A 12,243-nucleotide genomic window follows, 5' to 3' on the forward strand; every position below is an offset into this window, starting at 1 on the left:
GGCCTCTTGTGACGCTATGCCAGTGCCTGGCAAATATAGAAGTGGATGCTCACAGTCATCTATAGGATAGAACACAGGGCCCCCAATGGAGGAGCTAGAGAAAGTACCCAAGGAGCTGAAGGGTTCTGCAACCCTGTAGGAGGAACAACAATATGAACTAACCAGTACCCCCAGAGCTCGTGTCACTAGCTGCATATGTAGCAGATGATGCCCTAGTCGGCCATCATTGGGAAGGGAGGCCCCTTGGTCTTGAGAAGATCATATGCCCCAGTACAGGAAAACACCAGGGCCAGGAAGCAGGAGTGGGTGGGTTGGAGAGCAGGCCTGGGGTAGGGTATAGGGGACTTTCGGGATAGCATTTGAAATGTAAATGAAGAAAATCTCTAATAAAAAATCATTTTAAAAAGACACCGTTGTCATACAGTACACATTAAAAAATTCCGATAAGAGCAGTCTAGTTTCAATGCAGAAAACACAAAAGTATATTAAGCAGTTTAATAGTAAAAAAGCACAGGTTTCATTTTTGTAACACACACACACGCACGCACACACACACACACACACACACACGTACAGAGGTGAGGAAGAATCTGCCAACTATAAACCTTCCCAAACACGCCTACAGCCTGAAAGCCTCACGCTTTAGCTTCACCCTAAAGCCTCTCCTTACTAAAACAGCAGGTGGAGGCAGGAGGGTCAGGAGTCCAGGTCCTCCTCACCTATGCAGAGAGTTGCAGGCCAGCCTGAACTTCATGAGTGTCTCAAAAACAAAAAGAAAATGTGAAAGTCTGGTCCAAAGGGATGGCTGGGGCTGACACCGGTGTAATTTCTATCTTAATTACTAATATTAACCCTCAGGCCATTTATTACATGTCACACAGTAAATATGTCTTTGTGAATATGTGTGTGTGTGTGTGTGTGTGTGTGTGTGTGTGTGTGTGTGTGTGTGTGTACAGTACAGAATGACTGTGAAGTGTAAAGGCTGTGGTGGAATTCAGGAGTCTCAGGAGGCCTAACCGATGGGCAGAGAGGGCTGATATGGAGTGAAACAGATCTTTGGTGTTCTGCTATAGAGTCAGGCTCCATCAGCCAGTCAAGCTGTGAAAGTGAGGTGTGGAGCCACAGAGGCCGTAATGATGAAGGGCAGGATGAACAAGATCCACATAATGAACGGGTAGGGTGACAACTGGAGTCAGCCAAGTCAGCTGAGGTAACCAAGCAGAGCCCCTGGTACATCAGCAGTCCCGCCTATCAGTTCATTACGGCCAGCAGTTAGGTGCCCTTCTCTTAGTGAGGTTCAGTTGAGGACATTACACCCTGTCCTCCATCTGGTGTCCTCTGTGAGTCATCAGGCCTGGGGTGATTTCCATGCCATGTGCACATAGGATCCTGGTCAAGCCTGGTGTAACACAGGTACACACAAGGTAACACAGTTAGTACTTTTAGGCTGAAGTTATCTCTCTGGGCTGTACTTCGTGGATGGTAACAGACAGACAGACAGACAGACGGTGGTGTTTATATGCATGATGAGACACAGAGTCATCCGGCTTTGAAAACAGAGTCAAAAGCCGCTTGTAAAACAGGATCTCTCAGGGTCAGGTACAGCCCCAAAGCTGCTGCTTTTGTTGTTGTGTTTTGAGACAGGGTCCCACAATAGTCTTAACTGGTCTGGAATTCCCAATATAAACCAGGCTGTCCTCAAATGCTCAGAGATCTGTCCACCCTTGCCTCCAGTGTGCTGGGATTTAAGTGCACTATCATTACCCAGCTACTACTTACACAGTATGTACTGACACCAGACTAGACTCAGCCTCAATTTAAAACGTGTCAAGGACATTCCTTTCTGTGTGAAATCTCTTTCTTCCCATGTCATCTTCAAGCATGTCCCAGATGAGTTAGTCTATAATTGGACCTTAGTTCCTGGCCTGGCCAGGGAAGGAACAACAGACAGAACTTGAGGGGTCTTCTGGTGTCCACTTGGAAGTGACCTCTTCAGGATCTTTCCTTGTAGGGACAGCTATTGCCTGGGGATGAGACCTGGATCCTCGATACAAATCTCCTCATTCATATGTCAGGGTCCCTCTTTCCCACCAAGAGCCCAGTGCTGGCAGGGCATTCCTGCCTGAGATGAGTACACAATTGTCTTTGAAATTGGATGACTCTTGAGGTCTGAGTGTGACTTTCAATTATTTCTGCTCTCCCACTGTGGCAATGAAGGCTTTCATAACTACCGAAGAGCTTATGGGCATATGTCGGTCTTTACACATCTGTCTACAGAGCTTGCTTGCTAGCCTTCTGGAGGATGCCAAAGCACTGAGCAACTGAAGTCAGTGTCACATGCCTGGGGGGGGGCAGTCTTCCTGCTACCACATGGGCACTTTTCAAAGCCTGAGTTATTGTGCCACCAGAGGCTCTCCTCCACCAGAGCAGCCTCCTAAATCACCATTGTCTCCCCCCCCCCCCGCCTTTTCCTGTTGATGTGACAACAGCCATTCAAAAGAGAATGGGTTGCTTTGGTTCACAGTTCAAGAGTCTGTGAGGCTCAAAGTCAAGGCAGTAAGAATCTGAAGAAGCTCGTCACATAATTTCCATGATCACAAGACAGACACAAATGGATGACTGTTGCTGCTTAGGACATTTCTCCCCACTTCAGTCAAGGAATGATGCCACTCACAGTTAAGATGCTGACTGATTTCATATCAAGTTGATACAAGCTAAAATCACCTGAGAGGAGGGAGCCTCTACTGAGTAAATCCCTCCATAAGATCAGACAGTATTAGTCCTGTAAAGCATTTTCTTAATTAGTGATTAATAGAGGAGGGCTCAGCACACTGTGGGTGGTGCCACACCTGGGCTGGTGGTCCTGAGCGCTATAAGAAAGCAGGCTGAGCAAACGACGATGAGCAAGCCAGTAAGCAGCAGCCCTCCATGGCTCCTGCATTAGCTCCTGTCTCCAGGTTCCTGCCCTGTTTGTGCTGTTGTCTTTACTTCCTTCAATGATGGACCACGATGTAGAAGCCAAATAAATCCTTTCCTCCCCAACTTGTTTTTGGTCAGTGTTTTATCACAGCAACAGCAACCCTAATTAGGACACTTTTCAAGCTAGACACTTGAAAGGCAGAGGCAGGCATATATATCTGTAAGTTCGAAGCCAGCCTGATCAATACAATAAGTTCCAGGCCAGCTGGGGCTAAATAGTGACACCCCGAGTCTTACTTTATGTTTTATTGCTGTGGAAAGACACCAGGACCATGGCGGCAACACTTATAAAGGAATATGTTTAATTGGGGCTGGCTTACAGTTCCAAAGGTTTAGTACTACCATTATCATGGTGGGAAACATGGTGGCGTGCAGGCAGACATAGTGCTGGAGAAGAGCTGAGAGTTCTACATCTTGCCCTGCAGGCAGCAGAAGGAGACTGTTTCACAGTGGGCATGGCTTGAGTATATATGATCTCAAAGCCTACCCCCACAGTGACACATTTCCTCCAACAAGGCCTCACTTACTCCAACATGGCCATGCCTCCTAATGGTGCCACTACCTATGGGCCAAGCCTTCAAACACATGAGTCTATGGGGCCATATCTATTCAAACCACCACATCTTGTCTAGAGAGAGAGAGAGAGAGAGAGAGAGAAATGTTCCCACACCAATTTTAATTAGTTCAGTCTAGATAATACCCATAAGTTAGCCCACAGGTTCATCTCCCACTAATTCTAGATTCTGTCAAGTTGACAATACACACTTATCCTCACACTACTGTTATAAATTTCAACAGTTTGATTGTCAACTTGTTTCAGACACTCTCTGTGTATCACATGCCACCTGGGGTTGTCTGTCTGTCAGTCTGTCTGTCTTTCTGTGTTTGTGTATTGCTGGAGATCAAACCCACAGTCCTGCACGTGTTACACCATGGAAACGTTCTGTTTAAATTACATGGTGTGTGTGTGTGTGTGTGTGTGTGTGTGTGTGTGTGTGTGTGTGTGTGTGTGTGTNAACGTTCTGTTTAAATTACATGGTGTGTGTGTGTGTGTGTGTGTGTGTGTGTGTGTGTGTGTGTGTGTGTGTGTGTGTGTGTGTTTATACACGCATTCATCTGTGGAGGTCAGAGAAAACTTGCCAGGAGATGGCTCTCCCTCTAGCATACAGGTCTTGGGGATCAAACTCAAACTTAAGTTGTCAGGATTGGTGGCAAGGGCTTTTACCTGCTGAGCCACCCTGCTGGCCTGGCCATTCAGTCTTTACTGCAATTTCAGCTTCAGATCCCGCACTAAACAGATTCTGAACACCTTCAGAACGGTTTGCTTTGGTTCACAGTTCAAGAGAGTCTGTGAGGCTCAAAGTCAAGGCAGTGGAATCTGAAGAACCTTGTCACATTAGGGTTTCAATAGCCCCTAAGGAGCTGAATGTGAAAATGAAGAGCTAGGCAGGCATGGACAGAAAAGCCTCCAGATATCAGGAGAAACGCCCCAGTCTAGCAATGCCCACTGAGAACTCCAGAACAGAAACACCATTCTATTCCATATGGTGGCTCCAACATGGAAACAGTGCCCTAAATCCTTTACCACCAGGGAAAAGGTGAGTCTGGTGGTAAACAAACAGGGTGCCATTGCAACAAAGTATCGATTTTGCAGAGTGCAAATTGCTATGCTCAAAATCCATTTCAATTATATTAATTTTCTCTTCTTGATTAGCAGTTCTTTGGAAATCTCAAATTACCCTAAACATGTAGATCAAGCTGATGGGAAACGAACAACAACAACAAAAAAAAAAAAACAAGCGGGGCAGTGGTGGCCCACGCCTTTAATCCCACCCAGCACTTGGGAGGAAGAGGCCAGCCTGGTCTACAGAGTGAGTTCCAGGAGAGACAGGGCCATACAGAGAAACCCTGTCTCAAAAAACCAAAAGCAAGCAAACAAACAAACAAACAAACAAAAACATTGAATCTGAAATGTCCCTCAAGCTCATGTTTTGATTGTTTCAAACCTTGATTACAATTATATCTTTTGAGTTTCACAAACTTCAGGATGCGGATCTCACAGAAGCAGAAGTAGGTCATGAGGGTTGGGTCTTTGGAAGACCCTGGTTCCTACCTTACTCTCTGTCTCCTGGTTTGCAGTGATGTGAATGGTCTGGCACACAGAGGGAGCCGTACTGTGACTCCATGGCTCCTGTACTGTAAGTACCTCACCACTAAATGTGGACTCCAAAACAAGGCTCTCCTCCTTGCTTCAGTCAACTCTAGCACACTAAAGTATGTGTCACCGTTACACAGAAGTATGCAATGAGCTTAGCTGTCTGTTTTTACTACATACTATAAGTTATAGAGTTAAGTCACCAAGGAGAGAGCCTTCAGATAGATAAGCTACAAGGATAAGGTGGGGTGGTAGTTTGAATATTCTTAGCCCAGGGAGTGGTACTATTTGGAGGTGTGACCTTATTATTTGGAGGTGTGTCACTGTGGATGTGGGCTTTAAAACTCTCATCTTGGGCTGGTGAGATGGCTCAGCGGGTAAGAGCACCCGACCGCTCTTCCAAAGGTGCAGAGTTCAAATCCCAGCAACCACATGGTGGCTCACAACCATCCTTAACAAGATCTGACTCCCTCAGAGGAGTGTCTGAAGACAGCTACAGTGTACTTACATATAATAGATAAATAAATTTTAAAAAAGATATCTCTAAATTGGGGTAATAAAAAAAAACAAAAAAAAACAACTCTCATCTTAGCTGCCTGGAAGCCAGTATTCTACAAGCAGTTTCCAGATAAAGATGTAGAACTCTCAGCTCCTCCTGCCTAGATGCTGCCATGCTCCCACCTTGATGATAATGGACTAAACCCCAAACCTGTAAGCCAGCCATAATTAAATGTTGTCCTTATATGAGTTGCCCTGGTCATGTCGTCTGTTCACAGCAGTAAAACTCTTAAGATAGATGGCAAGCACAAATTTCAGACCCACTATATATGATATCAGTCTCCACCAAGATGGAGGAGACTGATGGCTCCCGAAATCAGTGTGTATGGTTTGAATGGTCTTATTTCACGGGGTGTTATTAGTGTGTGTGTGTGCAGCATGGGTGTGCCACAGTGCCCATGTGGAGGTCATCAGGCTTGTGTGACAAGCACGTGGGTTCACTTTTCTTCCACAGAACCATCTTGCCAGGCGTAGATCAGTATATTTTATAATCTAATGGTTACCTATTAAAAATGTTTTAATAAAATGTGTGCCATTTTACCCTTTTAAAAAATCATATGTAAGTTGAAAAGTCTGAAATCATCTATTATTCTTGGGATTTTTTTTTTAAAAAATTGCGTTTTGTTTTATTTTGTTTGAGACAGGGTCTTATATATCCCAGGCTTGAGTAGCAGGGGATAACCTTGGACCTCTGATCCTGCTGCCTCTGCCTACTAAGCCCTTTCCTGGGATGCAGCCACACCCAATTTATACAGTGCTGGGGATGGAGCCCAGAGCCTCTTGCACTCCAGGTGAGCTAGTCGCTGAGTGGCATCCCCAAGCTGGGATCAGTTTTCTTCACCCAACTCTGAACTTCATCATTTACTGAAGTGATATTAATATTTTCAGTTAAAGAGCAACTGTTAAACAAACTAAGTAAAATGGCAAGAAATTAAATAAAGGGTTCTCAGTAAATAATGCAGTCCAACATAGTAAGCCCGGGAGATGAGCGCCACAGGTTCACACACTCTGGACTGGTGTGGGTTTTTTGTTTTTTGTTTTTTTTTCATTTACAACTCTGTTCACTACAAGCTCCCATATCTTGCAGATATTTGAAAATCAACATGATTGCACACATATTCATGTAATCAAAAGTATTTAAGTATGAAAAACTACATCAATAATATTTGTCTTCAACATATTTTAGGTAGGTAGGTAGAGATATATAGAGACAGACAGATGAACAGATGATATACTGTCAGGGGGAGGGGGTTGTTTTTGGAGGCAGAATCCCAGAATCTCATTTGATCTGGGATATTCTCAAGTTTCCTATGTAGCCCAGGCTGGCCCTGAACTTTTAATTCTCCTGCTTCTACCTCCCAAGTGCTGGGGTTACATGCGTGTGTCACTGTAACAGCATCAACTTGATATTTGTGTGCATGTTTTCAGTATGTGAAAATGTTCTCAGCACTATAATTTAAAAAGGTTTACTGTCTGCTTGGCTTTGAAACTAATTTTACTAGTTGCTTTAGTTTTTTATCTCGTTTTCTGTGTTCTTCCTTCCTTCCTTTCCCTTCCCTCCCTCATTTCCTTTCACCCAATCCCTTTTCCCTCTTCTTAGAAAATCTGTGCTGTTTCTCGTGAGTCAGGGTGTTCTATACAAGGCTCCATGTTTGCAACCTTAAATCACAGCACAGATGAAAGCCAGTCCCAGCCACTCTTAAAATGTCATGTACTCCTTGACATTTCCACACATGAATCAGGCTAGGTAGACCCATATAAAGTCTGTACTGAACTGAGAGAACTACCCACAGTATTTTTTTTCGAGATAGGGTTTCTCTGTATAGCCTGGGCTGTCATGGAACTTACTTTGTATACCAGGCTGGCCTCGAACTCACCCACAGTATTTTTTAAATTTAATTTTATGTGTATGGGTTGGTGTTTATCTGTGCACTATGTGTGTACCTAGAATCCAAGGAGGCCAGAAGAAGAGCTGGGGTTACATACAATTTTGAAGAAAATTCTAAAATCACACACACACACACACACACACACACACACACACACACACAGAATGAGAGTGTGTTCACTTATAGTTGTTTTACCTGCAACTGTTCCTGTGCACCACTTGAGTGCAGTACTTCGGGAAGCCAGAAGAGGGCAATGGATCACCTCAAACTGGAGTGACACGCTATGGTGAGCTCTAACATGGATATTAGAATTAAACCCATGTTCTCTGGAAGAGCTGCCTGGCTCTGAACCACTGAGTCATCTCTCCATCCCCCATTACTAGATTTTTAAGAGCATAATGAAATTATTTTGTGTTATGTCAGCCTGGAAAAAGTCTTTTTTCTCCTTTTTTTTTTTTCACCCAATTTCCCACCATTTGTGTCCTTAAAAACCCTAAACCTTCTATATCAGAAACCCTACAGGCAGGCAGTGGGAGACCTGAGTTCCACTGTAGACTCCTTTTATAAGCAAACACACACAGGCTACTCTAAATGCCGCACTTCCAGAGCCAGGCTTAAGTGTGCTGGGTCTTGCTTTTCCTTTTACATCTAAGAGTTCCACCTTTTCTTCCTTCATTTCTCTTGCGCTCCCTCCACCACCACCCCACCCTCCTAGGCAAGGTTTCCTGTAGCCTAGACTAGCCTCAAAGTTGCTATATAGTCAAGACTATCCTTGAAATCTTGCTTCTTTTGCTTCTAGCTCCCAAGTCCTGGAATTATAGGCACTGACCACACTCGTGTCAGTATGCTGTGAGTGTGTGTGTGTGTGTGTGTGTGTGTGTGTGTGTGTGTGTACACATGACCATGTGTTCATGATGAGTGGCCCCATATATGTATATGGTACACATATGTCTGGCTACATAGAGAGGCAATAGGACAACCTTAGGTGCCACATGCTTTAGTTTTTTGAGGCAGACCTGAAGCTCACCACATACACTAAGTTGTGGTGGCTGGTCAGTGAGCCCGAGGAACCTGCCTGCCTCCATCTTTCACACCCGTATGTTTCTGACATGGATTCTGTGGTTGATCTTAGGCCCTCACACCTGACTGGCAAGCACTTTCTGTACTGAACCATTATAAGCTCCCCACTATATATTGCTTTCCTCTTGCTTGGCTTTATCTAGCCTCCCGACCGAGGAGAAATCAACCTGTGATTACAAAGCAACCCTCCAGGCAGCAGGAAGAATAACGCTGTTGCACTTTTGCTGGAGACTTTGTCAGCTTAGCTTGCGGCCATTCTCCTCGTCTGCTCAGAGCTATGATCTTTGTCATTCCCCAAAGAGCTGTGATAACTAGGATTCCAGGAGGTTTGTGTTCCTAGTGACTCATCTTCCCAGGGCAAAGAGATGCTCAAGTGAGATAAGTAAGGTGCAAAGCACAGGAAAGCACCTGTGCACAATTACATGCTCAACACGTGTGATAAAGAAAGAACACACCGACCCAACGGGAGGCCATAGCTGGAATCTCTGCCTCGTGTGAGAGGGAGGTGGGCCTCTTTAGTGAAGTCTTTCTGATTGTCAGAGTGTCTTGTGAGCATCAGGTTTGTCATCTCATAAATACCACCTTAAACTCGATGGCCACATTGTTAGGCTAAACTGAGAAAAGAAGAATCTTAGTTTTAGAGGTGCAGCAATTTCACTTCATTCGGCAATGACAGCAAGACACTACTTAATTCTATAAAGAAAATTTAGACTCTGCCCAACCAGTCCCACCTTGGCCAACATTTGCACTTGTGGGCTTTGTTGGTAAGTCCCTGTATTCCCTACCCCAATTCCCGTTTTCCCTGGATCCAGCTCCAGCAGCAAGCCGCACCCAAAGTCATTGGTGGTAAGTCCCCTTGGCCCTGGTGGTAAGTCCCCTTTTCCCCATGCCACCTCTTCTAGTACTTTGCCCAAGCCACTACTCGCATGGCTCTCAGTGTTTAGACAGCCCCCAACCCTTCAGCTTGTTTCAAGACCTCATCCGAGGACCCACAAAGCTGCCTCAACCCTAGCGATGCCCAGAAGCCACTGAAATGGAATCACCCCGGCCTCCCCACGCACCAATCAACACTGAAGACCTGAGGACCTGTGTTCAGATACTTTCCCACTTGATCTGAAAGCAGCCATGACACTATAACAGTGAAAACAGAACAAAATTGTCCGTGTAATACAGGGGCTCTAGAAACTCATAACACACACAGCCAACAGCCTGACACCAGGTGCCCAGGTCCCAGCACAAAACCCCAATCAATGTGAAAGCAAGACAGTATGTCCCCCGCAAATATCACCATGTTCACCAATAGGGATAACCCAGACGACTCTCAAGACACAAACGTGTTTAATAAATTCGGGGAATTTAAAGAAGAAACAAACACCCGAATGAACCCCAGGAGGACAAGAATAAGCTGATTACATTCAAGGAAACACATAAAACAAGGATGACAATTTCGGGATAGGAAAAGTGAATTCCACAGAGAAATGTAAATACTGAAGAGAAAACATGCTGACATGAACACAGAAATGAAAAATTAAACAACCCAGTTTTAAAAAATTAAAAAATAAAGTTTAAAATAAAAAATAAACTCAGTGGGAAGACTTAGCAACAGTGTGGATCACATAGAAGATAGAATATCAGGATTGGTGACAAAAGAGCAACTGGTCACTCAGTGAGATTCAACTTGGAGATACTCAAATCATAGGCATAGGAGAAGTTCAGGTCGAAGGCACAGAACAGATCTTCTAGTAGACTCATAGCAGAAATGTTCTCAAATCTAAGGCTGCTGCTGCTCATCCAGATACAAGAGGCATATGGACCACCAAAGGAACACCTACATCATTGTACATAAATCTTTGACTAGACAGAACAAAGAAGCCATACTGCAGGATTCAGGAGAGGCCACAAGTCACATCCAGAGGTAAGCCAATTAGAACGAGAGCTGCCTTCCCAATAAAACTTAAAATCCAGAAGAGCCTAGATGCGTGTACTTCAAGGCCTAAAGACCACAGAGGGTAATCCAGATCCCTCTACTGAGCAAAACTGTCTTTCATGGTTGAAAAGAAAAAAAAAAAAAAAAAAAAACCTGTCTACGCTGTGAACCGACTAAAGGACTTCATATTCACCAGCCCTACAGGAAATACTAGAAGCAGAAGTCAGAATGGAAGAGAGGGATAGATACAGCCAAGAGGCTATAGGAAGAAAATAAATGACCCTATGATAACTGGTTCACAAAGGACTAAGGATGCTGACCACACAGAGGCCAAAGCAGCAACAAGCAACACGCACCCCTTTGAAGCCTTAGTTTTCTGTGTGTGACTTAGAGTCCCTGCAGAAACCAAGAAAGCAGAAGAGACCATTGGTGGGCTAGGGGCGGGGCAGCTTAATAGAGATAGATGGTTGAACACAGGTGGTATGAGGAGAGAAAGAGAAGTAGCAGGCAGTTAAGTGGGGAAGGGAATGAGAGAGTGACTCATGGGGTGGGGGTAGAAGGAGGGATACATTGAGGATGTGTGGGAAAAGCCACATGGAAATCTACTCTTTATTTAAAAATTCGTTTTGTTGGGCTGGAGAGATGGCTCAGTGGGTAAGAGCACCCGACTGCTCTTCCGAAGGCCCGGAGTTCAAATCCCAGCAACCACATGGTAGCTCACAACCATCCAGAACAAGATCTGATGCCCTCTTCTGGAGTGTCTGAAGACAGCTACAGTGTACTTACATATAATAAATAAATAAATCTTAAAAAAAAATTCGTTTTGTCCAATAAATCCAACTTCTAGAGTGTTCTATAATCCTCACTATAGCATTCATTAAAGGAAGCTAGTTAAACTGTACTGGATTAATCCTGAGAAAATAGGAGCTTTGTTCTAAATTCTTGTGGCCTAAGAAATCTAAAAACGTCATGCTAATTCTTGTTTGTGCCTAGACACTGCAGCACATGTGGAATATGTAAACACCAGCCATATTGTTGTATTCTTATGCTCATTCTACAGTCTTAAATATTACTCATTTCATTATCTTGTATTTAATTCATTGTACCCTTCCTTTAATTTTCACTAATGATAATCTTAGGAAAGAAAGCCTCTAAACCCAAATATTTTCAAAATTCCAGAATGAGATTCTATATTTGGAAAGCTATTGTATAAACACTCAGGTTTTACAGGCATAATTTATCTAATAGAACAAACTAAGTCCTAGAGATGTTTTGGACTGTTACTTAGGTAAAGTGAAAAAAAGAGTACTAGTATTTCACAAGTAGTAATATACATTATGTAAATCAAATANAATTGACCATATTGAAGATCATTCCATAATGGATGCTGAGCCGTTTATTTAGCATCCCAATCAACAGTTGAACATCTTAGACTGGCTCAACCACTATCAGGGCAGTATGGCTACAGACCAAGGGAACATAAAGATGTTGTATCATCTGTAGGGCAACATGTTTAAAAACACAAAGGTTAATTTTAAAAAGTGAAATGTTTTTATTTGTTTAAAAAAATTAGGCTTTAAGCTTTACTTTAGAAAATGAATGTCAGATTGTAAATTATCATGCTTTAAAAAAATACCTTTTCTTTACATTTTAAT

At 43.6% G+C, this 12,243-nt stretch overlaps 1 protein-coding gene across 1 annotated transcript in view; it reads right to left on the bottom strand.

Annotated features, from left to right (window-relative positions):
- LOC110320254 (basic proline-rich protein-like) overlaps positions 1-5,058 on the bottom strand; it is a 13,745-nt gene extending 8,687 nt beyond the window's left edge. The window contains exon 1 of the mRNA XM_021196160.1: positions 4,986-5,058. Within this exon, the coding sequence (XP_021051819.1) occupies positions 4,986-5,058 (73 nt within the window). The remainder of the gene's footprint in view (positions 1-4,985) is intronic.
- Between the last annotated feature and the right edge of the window lie 7,185 nt (positions 5,059-12,243).

Source organism: Mus pahari, chromosome 4 (assembly GCF_900095145.1).
Source record: "Mus pahari chromosome 4, PAHARI_EIJ_v1.1, whole genome shotgun sequence".
Taxonomy (NCBI): Eukaryota; Metazoa; Chordata; class Mammalia; order Rodentia; family Muridae; genus Mus; species Mus pahari.